The sequence below is a fragment of the Magnolia sinica genome, chromosome 4 (assembly GCF_029962835.1).
Source record: "Magnolia sinica isolate HGM2019 chromosome 4, MsV1, whole genome shotgun sequence".
NCBI lineage: Eukaryota > Viridiplantae > Streptophyta > Magnoliopsida > Magnoliales > Magnoliaceae > Magnolia > Magnolia sinica.
The window spans coordinates 26,300,709-26,316,419 of NC_080576.1; the positions used below are offsets into that span (position 1 = coordinate 26,300,709).

General features: G+C 38.2%; 1 protein-coding gene across 9 annotated transcripts; it reads left to right on the forward strand.

Moving 5' to 3' along the window:
* Positions 1-1,421: 1,421 nt before the first annotated feature.
* LOC131242855 (defective in cullin neddylation protein AAR3-like) lies at positions 1,422-15,309 on the forward strand. Of its 9 annotated transcripts, none has more exons than XM_058241779.1 (12): positions 1,422-1,574; positions 1,699-1,781; positions 4,748-4,948; positions 5,069-5,142; positions 7,391-7,478; positions 9,139-9,190; positions 11,104-11,182; positions 11,337-11,419; positions 12,974-13,070; positions 13,527-13,596; positions 13,807-13,913; positions 14,240-14,539. In XM_058241779.1, exons 4-12 carry the CDS (start codon positions 5,082-5,084, stop codon positions 14,416-14,418), a joined length of 816 nt encoding a protein of 271 aa, XP_058097762.1. In that variant the 5' UTR covers positions 1,422-1,574; positions 1,699-1,781; positions 4,748-4,948; positions 5,069-5,081; the 3' UTR covers positions 14,419-14,539. The 9 variants fall into 9 exon arrangements, with proteins under 9 accessions (XP_058097762.1, XP_058097760.1, XP_058097761.1 ...); XM_058241777.1 differs by having other exon boundaries at positions 4,753-4,948; XM_058241778.1 differs by having other exon boundaries at positions 1,480-1,623.
* The last annotated feature ends 402 nt before the right edge of the window (positions 15,310-15,711 follow it).

The window sequence follows — 15,711 nt, forward strand, 5'->3', positions numbered from 1 at the left end:
TCAAGCCCACCATGATATATATGTATTATCCACCGTGTCTATCCATTTTGACGAATAATTCTAGGACGAGCAAAAAAATGAGACAGACTAAAGCCTCTAGTGGACCACACCATAAGTAGTGGGGATATTTAATGCAGAAATTTAGTTAGCCTTCTCTGGACCTTCGTTTACTTGCATAAGGGATGAACAAAGGAGGTCCTGATTATTACAGGAGACCCTCCGATGCCTAAGACAAATAGGGAATTTGGGTCTATTTGAGTAAGGGGTTTTAAACTAGAGATTTTGCGTACCTTTCACCATTAGAAGTGCTTTTATTTATAGTTTAGAAAAGGCAGTTGTAGTAGGATTATAACCCTATTAAAAGTCGTAATGGCCGCCCTAGATTTCCGACTGCGATCTCGGGCGGATCCATATTGCGATGGGCTTCCTAGATCTTCGGCTGAGATCTCGGGCGAACAAGGTCGGACCTCGATAGGAGGCGGTCCGTGCTGACCTGAAGTATTCCAACTTGAGACATACTGACCTGAGACATGCCGACTTGGGACATGTCGACCTGTCTTCTTAGTGGAGCAATTAGGTTCCTTTTATTGAGGTATGTGGTCCCTCTGGCCTACTGGTGGGATGTTGAGCTCGACCTCATCTCCTTTTCGATTTTGGAGTTGAAAGTCGGATCTGGAGTTTCTATTATTGTATGGCTAGGTCGAGGACATAAGGTTCCGACTTGACCTTTTCTCATTGGTAGGTCCATTTTCCCCGTGACCGAAATTCAAAGCCTTTTTTTTTTATTTATTAGATTGTTAGTACATCCATTGTCAATTCACACTTCACTGTTAGCCACCTCCACTAGAGAATCGGTACCAAGACCTCTGTGTTGAAAAGGGATATATTTCACTCAGTCTACCACTTAACCATTAAAAAATTCGTAGGAGACTCGGAAGTTTTGGATTAAGTTATATTTATTTATTTATTTTTACGTCCATATATGTCTACAGGACCATGCAATGCATCGTGTTTGAAGGGTGCATTGATGGAGGGGTCATGTTTGAGAGATGTATGTGCACAGGCCTCAGGTGTGTCAAATTTGATGGCGAGGTAATAATACGTTCGGTTCCATATTCTTGAAAAAATAAAAATTAAAATCAGTAGTTTAAGCTTTCAATAGGTAAATTAATTTTCAAACCTTATTTTTCACCTGCACCTCATCCAAAATTACACTGAAATTTAACCGGCCAGCTGGTGGCTGTTCAATGCAACGTTGAAAAATAAAAATTTTAAAAAAAAAACAAAAACAAAAAAAAAAAACCAACGGCTCAAATTCCACTAACCAAAAGTTCAAATACTCAAATCGATCTGATTTTCCTTTTTTTTTAAAAATTGAGTTCCACGACCTGGACAGTTTAGCTCGATTTTGTTTACGTCACATGTAGAATTTGTCGGTGCGTGCGTATCAAGTACCGTACAATGGCGGAGTATTACATAACGCCTCTCAGGGACCTACGGACACGCGGATATGCCGGATAGATATTTCAGCGGAAAAACGCTAGCTTCCCTGACATAAAGGAAAAATGCACGATGTAAGCTCCTTCGACGAGGAAATGGATATCCGTTTTTTTTCCTTTTTTGGTTCACAACCAAAACCCTAACCCAAATTTAGATAAAAAAAAGCCTCAACTGAAATTCCATCACCATTTTTCTCAGGAATCTGCGGATTTCTGAAGGGTTCCTGCTTACTATTTTGAATCGGCGCGACGGACTGTCGATCCGTCCGCGCATCATTTCCGGTAATTCTATCTTCTCTATCTCTCTAAATGGGAACTGATCCACGTGTCACTTGTGTGGACATCCGATCCGTGTAAAAGGTGGGCCCAACAATGGATGTGTACAGTCTCGAAAATCAGGCCGATCAACTCACTAGGTGGGACACGAACGTACAGTGACTCGGATCGTTGGCTGCCGTCCGTTGACTCTAATGGAGCTGCTGCTTTCCTGATGAGTGGACAGGCCTGATTCTTGCTCTAGGTGATCTTCGTGGTGGGCCCACCTTTTGCATGGCCTGGATGTCCCGCTCAAGTGACACGTTGGATGCAGCATGCGGCTGGTTGTGGGCTATCATTTCTCTATCTGAATTTGGTCATCCTTGAAGGATCCTTTTGAATTCCAGCTGCAATTGCTTTGGTTGATTGAATTCTAGCTCGCAGCAGTCTGTTCTTATATTCTGGGATTGTGTATGTTTTTTGGGGTCATTGTTTGCTGTGAGAAAGAGATTGAAATTGTAATGTTAGAATTGGTGGAAATTATCTCCGTTTACTGAAACATATTGTAGGGTTGCTATCTGCGTGGGTATAGGAAAAGCGGTAGAATCGGAATTCACACGTATTTATAGAAAACAAAAAAAAAAAAAGAAGCAAAAAAGATAGAAGATTTATAAAAATAGAATTTTAGCATTGTCGCCCGCTTTGATGTTTCTCATATGATCTGATCACAGTGGAGCGCATGGGTTGGGTAGTATAGGTTGCATGCATGTATTACATATTTGTGGTGGATGAGCTGCCACAACTTGTGAGCTTGTGGTGAATGCACATTGTAGTCTCTACAGTGCATGATGGTTGCAACTTATTCTGTCAAAGCCAAGACAACTTCTCCAACAATAATAATGGGCTAGTTGCCACTTGCTTCTTGTTTATCTGTGTTTGTGGAACTAATTGAATAAACCATTGACCGATTCCGGATGAGAGCTGGTTATGTGAGGCCATTGTTGATTTCTATAAGAAGTTGATGAATGCACATTGTCGTCCCTACAGTGCATGATGGTTGCAACTTATTCTGTCAAAGCCAAGACAACTTCTCCAACATGAATAGTGGGCTAGTTGCCACTTGCTTCTGGTTTATCTGTGTTTGTGGAACTAATTGAATAAACCATTGACCGATTCTGGATGAGAGCTGGTTATGTGAGGCCATTGTTGATTTCTATAAGAAGTTGATGAATGCACATTGTAGTCCCTACAGTGCGTGATGGTTGCAACTTATTCTGTCAAAGCCAAGACAACTTCTCCAACACGAATAATGGGCTAGTTGCCACTCGCTTCTGGTTTATCTGTGTTTGTGGAACTAATTGAATAAACCATTGACCGATTCCGGATGCGAGCTGGTTATGTGAGGCCATGGTTGATTTCTATAAGAAGTTGTTGACAAAAGGGAAGAGGGGGAGACCGCGGTTGGATAATTTGTCCTTTTGTGAATTATCCACAGCAGAAACTCTTTCTTTGGAGGCGCCTTTTTCCGAATAAGTTCTAGCTGCTTTGAGTTCTATGTGTGGGGATAAGGTGCCAGGGTCTGACAGGTTACCTATTCTGTTCCATCAGAAGTTTTGGCAGTTGGTGAGGCTATATATAGAGTACATTTCAGAGTTCTATGATCGAACCAGGATTTCTATGGAGCTTGGGGCTTCTTTCACAGCTCTCATTCCTAAGAATGACGGAGCGGATCATGCAGAGATTTATGGCCTATTAGCTTAATAGGATGTCTTTATAAAATTTTGGCCAAGATTCTCGCCAATGGGTTCAAGGAAGTCCTTCCAAAGATTATTTCTGAGAATCAAGGGGTGTTTGTTGTGAGGAGACAAATATTAGATAGTGCGCTTATTGCCCATGAATGTATTGACTCCAGGTATAAGGAGAAGAAAAGTGCGGTGGTGTGTAAGCTGGATATTAAGAAGGCCTACCATCATATGGAATAGGAGTTTTTGGACTACATGCTTGGAAGGTTGGGATGCAGTTTGAAGTGGAGGGGATGGATAAGGTATTGTGTGCAGTCTGCATCTTTTTCCATTTTAATCAACGGCTTGCTGAAAGGTTTTTCCAGCGCTTCCAGGGACCTTAGAAACGGCGATCCCCATTATCCTTATTTGTTTGTAGTGATTGGGGAGGCTTTTAGGAGACTGCTGAGTAGAGGAGAGGAAAATAATTTGCTTAGCGGTTTCAAGACTTCAACTAGTGGGGTTTCTATTAGTCATCTTTAGTATGCTGAGACACTCTTTTATTCTATGATGCTGATGAAAGGTCGGTTGATAATCTATGCAAATAATAGTCTGTTATGAGGCTGTGTCGGGATTGAAGATTAATGTTGCAAAATTTGAAATGTTGGGCATCCATGTGTCTGAGGACGCTTTGAGGTGATTGGCAGGCATCTTTGGATGCAAGCAAGGGACTTTTCCTTCGACCCACTTAAGGTTGCCGTTATGCATTGGGAACCCGGCTAAGCACCTTTGGTATAAGGTGATCGAAAGAATCGAGAAGAAGTTGGCAAGTTGGAGATGTAGATATTTATCTATGGGAGGCCGTTTGTATTGGGAATTTGTTCCCATGGTGTAATGTTTTTGGGTTGATAGTTTTACTGTTATCTTCTAAAAGAATGTTGTTACTCATGTTTTATGAAGTCTGGACTTGGGGAAGCAAAGGGATGTTTAACACAAGATTGAGTGCTTTTTATGGTTCTACAACATGGGGGCTTGGAGAGAAATGTTGGTCTTTTCTAGCAATTTAAGCTTTTCGTATTTTTATTTGTCAAGTATAAATAAGATTAGATATCCATGGAATTGGTCAAGTAATGTGCTAACTTATCATTCATTGTATTTTGTGAATCATCATCGGTATCTTGTATAATCTTTTAAATTATATTCAAGTAGGCATAGGTTACCTGTGAAAATTTTGAATATATTGCTTCTTTAAACCTTTGTCAATAATCTAAGTGCAGACATAAAGAGATGCTGAAAGAGCTTAGCATAAAAAGCATAACAGTCAGAAAATTTTCCAGCCCTTTGGTGAAGGAGGAAAGAAACCAATCTGAAACCTGAAGCAGCAAGGCATTTGGTTTGAAGGTTTCAAATTCAGATAATTGAAAGGTTCTCTGTCATTGTAAATTATTGCCTCCCAGTGAATTGAGCACCCAGGTAAGTATGAACTCAGGGAATCATTGGTTCTTAATCTATCATTTATCGATGTTGTTATACCTTTCTGCTTTGTATACTTTATTTCCTTTTTACTCTGCAAAGATTGTTTCCTCTCTGTAGGGCTTCCTTCTCGATGAGGACCCTTTTGGGCCATTGCATTTATCCGATGGCGGTGATATACCGTGAGTATTGTGGTACTTTCTCTTCCCCTCTCTTGTTTCCGATACTATTTCTTTTACTGGTTCTTCATGGTCGTCTCTCATGAGCAGAGTCCATGTTATAGTCTTCTAATTCTTGTGGACCGTTTCAACATTCATTGATTGGCTGCCTCGATCAAATTGTTTTTTGTCTGCATAAATGGTGTTTGGATGCGATGATGTACTCAAGAGAATCTGTGATTCTTCAATGTTAGATTGAATAATCTCTTTCAAGTGGTCGATTGCTAGTTAAACTTCTTGGTCAGGCTTCCAAGAATCTGGTTTTGAGGGTCATCATGTGGATTGATTGTTGAATATATAATAGGCCCCATGCAGTGTTTCAAATAGCGGTCGTAGAGTAACAGCAGCGTATGCTATGTAGCGTAGCGCTACGTAGTGTAGCTAAATAGCATAAATCCCCTGTAGTGTACGCTACATGGGTTGTATCGTATGCTACAAATACATAGCATGTAATGTTTGTAGCATACGCTATAGTGTATTTATTTATTTATTATTATTTTTTAAATTTGAAGAGTGATGAGAACATTTATTTTTATTTTTAAAATTTTGTTTGTTAAAAATGGTGTTAAACTCATATTATATATATATATATATATATATATATATATATATATATATATATATATATATATAAAACTTAAAATGTAAACTTAAAACCAAACCTTTCGTTGTTTGCTTTCACTTAAAGTTGGTGTGAAAATCACACGCTTGAAAAACCTTTAAAACTAAACTTAAAAGGAAAAAGGGTTCCTCTTTTCAAAAACCCCTCTTTGTATAGATGACATTTGTATTGTACTTGATACTCTTAACCAGTGAGATTTTTATTTCTTTTCATACTTGTGAGTTGTGGTTTCAATTAGACATTATCAATTAAAGAGGTTAGATTAAAAAAAATAAAATAAAGTGGTTTGCTTAGGAAGTTGTTGACGTGATAATTATTTGATTTGGTTTATGACTTTCTATGTGGATTGGCTTTTGATAAATGATATTTAATAACTTGTTTGAATATGCTTATACTTGAAAAACTGAATCACCTTTTAGGCATTTTTATATTGTTTGCTTATTTCTTACTATCTATCATATTTTTCCTATATTTAAATAGAAGCATCGCGTAGCTTACGCTACATGCTACACTATTTATGCTACACACTACAGAGGGCTGAATGCTGTGCAACACGCTACCGCTATTTAAAACACTGGCCTCATGTTTGTGGTATATTCGCAGTTATTCTGCTCACTTGCATTGCATTGAATGGGTAAATGTGCTTGACTTGTTATGGATCTTAGCTGTTCCCAATCATTGCGAGTGTGGTAATACTGTTCGCTTCTTTTGAAGATTGGTCCAATCTTTAGTCAAGAAAAGTTACAGTTATCTTGGAAGTTGACATAATAAGGACTGGATGCTGTTATTCTTGTCTTTATTCAGAATTACTTTCACCGACAGTAATCCAGTTCCACAGCAGGCTTGTTATCTGGATATAGTTGAGAATGTTCCAATTAAGCTACTTGGAGTCCCAATATTGGTGGTGCTAAATCTGAATGAATTGTCCAACCCTCAGCTATAAATTGAGAGGATACAAAAAATGGTGGAAAGCCACAGTCTTTTGAAAGTAGTTGTCTTAAATTGTACAACATTGTCTTTTACCAGCATGTCTTTGGTCACTAGGCCTGGCCAGTGGCCACATTCTTAGTTCAATTCAAGTCTGTGATAGGTTCAGAACTCCTCAACCTTCAACTAGTAGTCCAAGAAAGCCAAAGATGGACGTCCAGAAAAATCAAATCCACAAGGATCACCAAGCCTCCGGCACTGCCATTAGTTATCTCTGTGATCACATTGAGAACCGGTTTTTTACATTCTCTTGAATTGGGGTGTTTCTCATTTACCAGTAATTTTACTTACCTAACTTTAATTTTATATGCATTACATCCCCTTCCCCAAGCGCCGAACAACAAAGATCGGATAAAGAGAATATCTGTGTTTCATTAAATTTGTAGTAATTGAAGTGCATGGTCACACTGTACATTTGCAAGTGTGTTTGGGACTTCACCATGTTATAGACATATTTTTCCATGGCTTTGGCATAAAATTGGTGAATGTTTCTTCAACCTTTTCCTTTTTTATGGTTTTCATAACCTAGGTCTTTTATAGTAAAAGCCTGTGGTTATTTTAGCAGTTATTTTATTTTTCTTTCCTTTTTTCTTCTTCGTGTTCTTCTTCTTGCAGAAATTTTATCATCAGGTGATTCTCTGGGAAAGCTGAAAGCACCTTTGGCCGTACTTTCAGCATATGCAGAATCCGAAGGTCAAACTGGGTAATATATGTCAGTCCAGTGTATTTGATAAATGTTCATGATAGTATATGTATCTGTATCATTTGTTGGGAATCCCATATGTATTCTACGCAGCCATCATCCCACTGAAAAGTACTATTGTATGTCTGTGCTCGCAAGCGTGTGCATGCGCATCTTGTGGAAGCATCTCTTGTTAGTGGCAGTTCTACAATCTTATCCTGTCACATATATTTTCCTTAATACTGTCACATACATTTTCCTTAATACATATCCATCATATATGCATACCAAAAAAAAAAAAAAAAAGCATTTAGAAACTAATGCATGCATCCAAATGAATGTGTTATTGTGTGTGTGCATGTGTGCACATTTGTTAGAGACTTAGAGTACATGCATACATGTAAGATATGCTTTCATGAACTGACAGTATCAGATAATGTACAAGTACCAACCCAAATAGCTCAGACAAGGCTACGGCATCGACAACGATACAAGTGCAAATAATAGATATGCATGCATAGACATACAAACACACACAAGCATGGAAACAGTCACGCATTCACACATGCGTTGCAAATCTGCTAAGGGTGGTTGGTAATGGGTGGAACATGCAAGCATAGAAACAACCATGTGTACGTACACGGTACATCTCAGAGAGGGCCAAGGGTGGTTGGTTATGGGTGGAGTACAGGAAGGCTGATTTTGGGCTTTGGTCGCATGAGAGGTGGTGGGTACCAGTTGGGCTAAACCTGGTCCTTTTAATGCATTTGGACAATGACTCTTGGTGTGGCTGGTAGCATTGGTTCCTCTGTGAGGTTTCTCCATGTTTATTTCTTTTCGTGCTTTAAGTTTCAGATCTCCTGGGTCTCTTTCCGTGACTTCTTTTGCAAGAATTCCATGCTTGTTGAATTCTTCATTCTTGGTCTTATTTTGGGATTTTTGTAGTGTTTTCTAGTTTACAGTTGACACTGGTTTGCAGTGTTGTTACCAGTTAAAATTGAGGGTAGTTTGATAGGACAATCCAGGATTGGCCAGAATCAGTGGTATGTGCCATTACAAGGGTTAGATTTAGCTAGTTTTCTCCGTGCCATAGGTAAAAAAAGTTCCAATGAAATGGAAGTGAGGACTCCATTTTTAGTATTTTTTTTCTCACTTCTCTGCAATGAAAGCTCATCGTGGAAGGAAACTTAGTTTGTTGCATCTCTAGGCTTCTCGAAGGAGTTTTACATGGAGATTTTTGAATATTATTGAGGATATTTGTGACCTAGCTAAGGAGGTAGTAGTATCTATTCTTTGACCTGGTGAGGCTAACAAGTTCCTCTTCATTTATTGGGCAATCTCTGCGCTTGCTCTGATGTACCTTTCATTTTATTTAACAAATTTCCCCATCTATCAAAAAATAGCATAATGCTAGGTAATTTGAGGTATTCTCTTAGTTCTTGTGTCAATGTGTGCCTTACACACCTAAATGCATGTCAGACTGGTGTTGGATGTGCAATGTTTTAGAAAAAGAGTGTCCTTGTTACACATTATATGCTTCTTCTTTTAATATGCATGCAAGCTTGTGGATGTGTCAGCACAAGAACTTTCAGATGGACGATGCACAACAAAAGATAGACATGGGAATATAATAACTCAGCCTTAAATTTTAACTATTTCCGATGTCTTGTTCCCCTTGTAGGGTTGCTGCTCTTGATGGACTCCGTAGACTCAAGTCAGAGCTGGACTCATATGTGAGGTCCCTTTCCTTTATAACCACTTGTCCCCTTTTTCCTTGTATATACAGTCTGTTCTGAATTTGTTTGCACCTAATTACGGGATAGGCTAAGAATTATGGTTTTTCTCTTCCATTTCAGTACAGTCAAATCTCTTCTTTTCATGCTTAGGTTCAATTATGTTTTTCTTATTTTGCTGTCTTTTAGATTATTTCTTTTTCTCATATTCATGATATTCAGGATCCATCTTTTGGATGGCTTTGACTCATATCCAAGTCATGGTCACTCATTTTGATACATGAATCAATGTGATTTTCCTCACTCGGATTCACTTGAGCTTCCAGATGTTCCAACATGAGTTGCATGACACCAAGTTGTCACTTCACACAACATATGGAGGTAAATAGAGAAAATGCAGCATTGGAAAGCAACAACCAAAACGTATGAGGATTCACTTCTCAGAATGTTGAGAATCACTCAAACACTAAAAACTACTGTTCTTCATCTTATTTCACATAAACCCCAGAAGTTACGTCAATATGATAGGGTAAATATCGAAGTCCAAAACCTATAGCTTTATATGAGATTGCCACTGTCGATTCAATTCAATTACAGCCTTTGAGTTCCTACATAAGGTCCTAACCTTTTTTTTATTTATTGGTTGAATGATAATCACAAAACTACACAGAACACTCAACAATGTGGAGCCAATGTACAAAGGTGTCGGTAAAAAAGAAGATGATCAAGAGAGATCATCAGGACCTGTACAAGGAAGAACCCTTCCCCTAAATTCCCCTATTTGTCCTGTCTGACCTGCCAAAGGCACTTAATCCCACAGTCCAATTAAGTACTTTCCTCTAGCCATTCGGAATGCATTCATCTGTAATCCAGATTTGTTGTTGAATGTTCTATTATTTCATTCCTTCCACATAGACTGTAGCCTGACCAGCCAAACGAGACACCATAAAACCTTCCCTGTGCCCGAACAACCCCCATTCTATACCTGGATAAAGGCTTCTATCTTTCCCATCATCACTCAAGGCATTCCAGAATGATTTTTTTTTGAAAAAAAAATCTCCTTCAAACCTCCCCCAAGAAGAACAATTCATGAATAAATGCATCCACTGGTTCCTCCACACACATAAGATGCATAAATTTGTAGGCCATAAATTCATGAATAAACTCTCCATGCTTGAAGAAAGGCCATAAACTCACAATGCATGAATAAAGTCACTTGAAAAACCAAAAGAAGAAACAAAAAAAGAAAAAAAAAAAATCGTGATAAATTTGTCACGTATTTTTAGTCTATATTTTGAGACCTGAAATGACCAAATCTCACAAAATGCAAAGAAATAGCAGTCATAGATCTTGAAAGGGCCTTCAAAATGAGTTAAATACGACTGAGAAGTGAGAACAGACATCTGGGTGCAGAGATATGTCCTCTCCCTTTGCAATGTGAGTGCCGATTTGCACCATCATGGCATGGGACAATATCACCACAAGAAATTGGATCTTTCACTGATTGAATTTTCAGGTCATGTACTCTATCTTTGCATAGGACAAATATCAGTATAACTTACTCCACATTTCTGCATTTTCTGATCGTTTGCTGCAATGTGAAATAGCTAATTTCTGCATATCGTTGTTGTTTCTAGTACTTGATCCATAGCGGAATGCAGAATTGATAACAACTTGTGTCAAATACATCAACCATCTTTTACAGCCTTTTTCACTTCACTATTTTGCATCTGGTATGAAGCATTGAATTACCAGTTATACACAAGCATATCCATTCTTCTTTTGAGAAACAACTAGCTTTCTTACCTTACCAGATGCTTTGGTGATTTGTGAAGCCATAACTTCAAATTTTTGCAGTGTTATTATAAGGTATACAGTCCACTTACCGTTTCTATTGACATTTGACAATGCAGCTGTTGGATTCATGCCATTTCTCCTGCTTTTATCAATTTGTTTACTTCATTTGTCGGGAAAGAGGCCAAAAGAATATCCGTAAGTTCAAACAGCTTCCTTTTTTTAAAAAAAATTTATTTATTTTAAAATTTAAAATTTAAAATTTTTAAGTGTTTGACGACTTATAGGTGATGCTTAGTTTCTTACCCAAGGTTAATGAGAGTAATCCTTGCACTTTGTTACTGGTGTAAAGTTGTAAGCACAGGGATTGAGGCGTGGAAGCTGGTTTTGACTGGAAGGTTTCGACTACTTGATCAATGGTGTGGTTTTGTAAAGGTACATTGGCTTCTATTGTTATGATCACTTCAATGTTTTTCAGGCCATGTGTGACATGTGGCTGCTAGGCAATTCTCAATATTTATTTCAATGAGAATAAAATTATAAGCAATGTTTTAAATATCGTTATCGCATAATGTATCATACCCTTGGGATACGGATACATATCGGTTATCGCATGGGATATATCGGTTGTATTGCGTAATGTATCGCTGTAGTTGGGAAACATGGGAACATTGAGAAATTGGTAAAAATTTTCAATGAAACTTCAGGGATTGTTGAAAAAGACATTAATACACACTTAGAAATCAAAACATTACAAAAAAAGTGCACATAATAGGGGTTTCGGTTTTATGGGGTCCTAATATTTGTGCTTTCCAACTGAATTGATGCAAGTATATTCAAAGTCTATTCATATAATTTATAAACATAAGAAGACATGTATGGAAACACAAGCAATACATTTAAAAGAAAAAGAAGAATCACTAGATCAGGTTACATACAAGTTTAATTTTGCGTTTGGATACAAATATTGCAAATGATTTGCGAGAAGTTGAGAAATTTTGATTTTTCTCAATTTTCTGCAAACTTGACCCATCTCCCCTAAATCTTGAAATCGAAGTTCCAAATCCATGATTTTTCATGGAAAATGTGAAGAATCGTACATTTGTAACCATTTGACACTCGTTTAACGTGATTTATAACAAAAACATGTATCAAAAATTGAAAATGCTTACTGGATCAAATAGGTGGGATATATCGGCACTACCCGTGCATTTCGTATCGCACAAGTGGGATACAAGATATATCGCGGGATATATCGGCTGATATCGTCGATATTTAAAACACTGATTATAAGGCAAAGTGACTATCAAGTGACTATCAAGTGCTGCAGTAAATCTGAATTTCACTATTTTTTGTTTTTTTACTTTGTATTTTGGTGAAGCATCTGAATGATAAATAGTTGTGGATGGAGGGGATAACTTGAGTCGCTCCAGGCAAAGGGGTTTATATAGAGTCACACCACATAAGTTGAAGCATTTCAATTCTAGTATTTCCAGTCATAGGAAATAGAGAATGCACTTGGCTTCTTTTCAGTGATCTTGCCATATGATATCTACCAACTTGTGTTTGTGTGGTCTCGCATGCAGCCAGTTGAACCATAGTATTATCATCCAAGTGGTGCATAATTGTCTACTTATCGTCTGTGTAAGTCTGTATGACCTCCAATCCATCTAATTGGTTTGCCCCACCATGAAGATCACCTGGTGCAAAAGTCCGAATTATCCACTCATCAGGCGGTCATACCTGTACATTGGACCAGTTTGCCGGTTATCCATTGTTTTTTGTGGTCCACTTGATGAGGGGATTGGTCTGATTTTTGCACCAGGTGTTCTTTGTGGTGGGGCCAAGCAATGATAAGAATAGTTGAACCCAAATAGCTGGGACACAGTGATGATGGTATTGGTGGCAGCGGCAGCAGCGGCGGCGGCTGTTCTGATGATGATGATGATTCTTTGTATGAAGTATGTTCCTGATCAATTACTTTCGTAGGAACATCAACGCCACACTATCTCTGAAGATACTTGGTTACAAGTTTTGACCTTCAGCATAGTTGTGCATGAAGATCTCGGCAATTATGACCCTGAAGGTATTATTAGTTACTTTTGGCCCTCTTAATCAATGGGTATTCTAACTAAGGTGGTGTTGACTGTTGTACGCTGTTTTGATCACTTCCAGAGTAGAGCCCAATTTTTCACCTGTACAGAGGTTGTGACTTTGATTCGGGCTTATGACTAGTGAGACCTGTTCGTATTCGTGAAAAATATGGGTAGTCTGCAAGAACTATAATTCTTGCACTGTCCCTTTAGTAGAAGACACTGGGCCCACCCAAAAAGTGACAAGGCATTCAGGCCTGGTGTCTGTGCTCCATTTTTCATCAGTCAATGGGAGGACTATAGTACATGATGACTACAATTTGCACAGACTGGTGTCTGTGGATTATTTACTTTTCTGAAGCTAAATTACAGAAGATGTTAAGTTGCCATGTTTCTCCTTTTTATATTGTAGATTTTCATGTTAAATGACCATTATCTGATTCCTGTAGTTTTCATCCTCATAATATCAACAGGTTCTTGGCCTGTCCTTATTGATGAATTTGTTGAGTATATGATAAGGTGAGCACTTCTTGCTCTTAGGTTGTCTTCAACCTTGTACTGAATAAATAAACAGTTCTGAAATCGGGCATTTGATTATCATTTTGATGTACATTGAATTTTTGTTTCTAGTTTCGTCTAGATCTCTGCTATTTTTTATTTTTTTGTCCAGTCATTAATGATATTGCTTATCCTCAGAGTAGCATATTGAACCATGGGTTTTGCCTGCAGGTATCATGATTGCCGGAATGTGCTTAACAACTCGGTGCACATTCAGGGGCTACCCTATGATTCTGAAAGTGGGTATGCAGTTGATTCCAAGTCGAGTTCTATATGTGGTACGTCATATATCATTTGAGTATTTTCTGAAGGCCCTCATTTTTGTATATTTTTGTTATGAGCCTTGACTTTGGTTTACTAAGTCTACATGATCTCCTGCTGTACATGGATACTGGCAGGAGCTCCATGCAAATTCAAAATGGAAAATTTCAAGGAAAAAATTAATCCCATTTTGATCCATTTTCATTTTGCACTGGGTTCTCACAAAAATGTCCATCAACAGTTGAGAGATTGGCGAGGACCAACTACACTATTCCCTGATGTACCAGATCTTTTTTCCTTGAATGACTTATTTAAGCATTATATTTCTACCTCTCAAAAATAGGAAATAGTGTTCGTGTTGGATGCAAGAAGCGATGGTTATCATCCCAAGAAGAGGCTAGTCAAGTAGAATCTGTAAATTGTATAGCTCAAAGGCTTGCTAGGATTCCCAGTCCATTGTTCTCCAAGCGCATTCGCTCCAGCTATTTTACGCCGGACTCTGAATCCATGGAAGTCAACTGACATGTGGTGATCAATGTAACAACATTTCAGGTAAAGTTATGTATTAATGATGATTGTATGCTTTTCTAGTACTTGGTAACATTTGTATATCAAATGAATAAAAAAGCATATTAAAATGGAATGTACATGGAACTACACAGTAAAATATATGAGCGGCATATAATTCCAAACCAGTAGAATCATGACCTTTCTTTCTTTCTTTTTATTTTTATTTTATTTTTAAGGTACCAGGGATTGAGCCCTGGCTCATTCACACAGACTCCACTGTCTGCAACAGCTCATCTAACGAGCCGGAGACCAGAATCCCAATCTACACCATAATTTGCAAACTTGTGTTAGCTTACCCTATATCAATCTGATGGATTCAGAATCTCCTTTCATCCGTTTAACAGCTAGGACTGTTCGGAGATGAACTTTGTTCCATGTGCTGGAAGTCTTTGTTCTTTCTCATCTAGGACAGTGCTTATCCCTACGGTCCCAAACTGCTATTTACTTCTGAGGGGATTTGCAGCTATCAGGGAAATTCAACTTCAGCCTTCCATCAGAGTGCGTGCTACTCCCGCGTATCAAGAAGTGAAAGCCACATGGATGAGAGGGCCTTCAAATGATCCTCCAATGTGAGCACAGGTCGGTCAATACCACTCAAAAACAAGGCCGGAGTAAGATCCTTCAATGCTGTTGCGGCAGAGCAATTGGTTCTGACATATGTCTCAGACACATTGTCATTCTAGGAAAGACCTTAATTTATCTTGTATCTTTTGTTATTAATTTCCATCCATCTAGTTGTCTTTCTCTGTATTGTATGCGTTTCTTGTATATTTCAGATGTAGCTTCTGATATTATTCTAACTGTTTGAAGTGCCTCATTGCATTGGATTTTCGAGGGTTGAAATGTCTATCTAACACCTTAAGCTCTGATGTTGATTCACCATGTCAACCAAACTTGTAGTCCATGTATTCTCACTTTCTTTGGCTAGTTTTGGATGAAAAATCATGACAGTACCATCAATCTATATTTTTCCTTGGTGAAAATAATCTCTTTCGCAAACACAGCTTTCTGCAATCTTTTCGAGTGATGTTTCAAGCCAATAATCAGATGTTTTAATTTTAGTTTGTATAATGGCTGCTGACAAATGTTGGCAGCCATAGGTCTACCCCCTCTTCCTCTCTCATGCACGACATCCTCATCATGTTGACATTTCTCATATCCTTCGGTAGGAATGCATTCATCGACATTCTAGAATTAGGTTGATTTCATAATATTTTTTATTTTATATTGTTCTAAGAATTTCAA

Bases quoted from the DNA above. Each gene is read 5' to 3' on its own strand.
- LOC131242855 (XM_058241779.1), top strand. From the start codon at position 5,082: ATGAGGACCCTTTTGGGCCATTGCATTTATCCGATGGCGGTGATATAC. The intron at 5,143-7,390 runs GTACTTTCTCTT...TTCTTCTTGCAG, and splicing joins GATATACCGTGAGTATTGTG to AAATTTTATCATCAGGTGAT. The intron at 11,420-12,973 runs GTACATTGGCTT...TTACTTTCGTAG, and splicing joins AATGGTGTGGTTTTGTAAAG to GAACATCAACGCCACACTAT.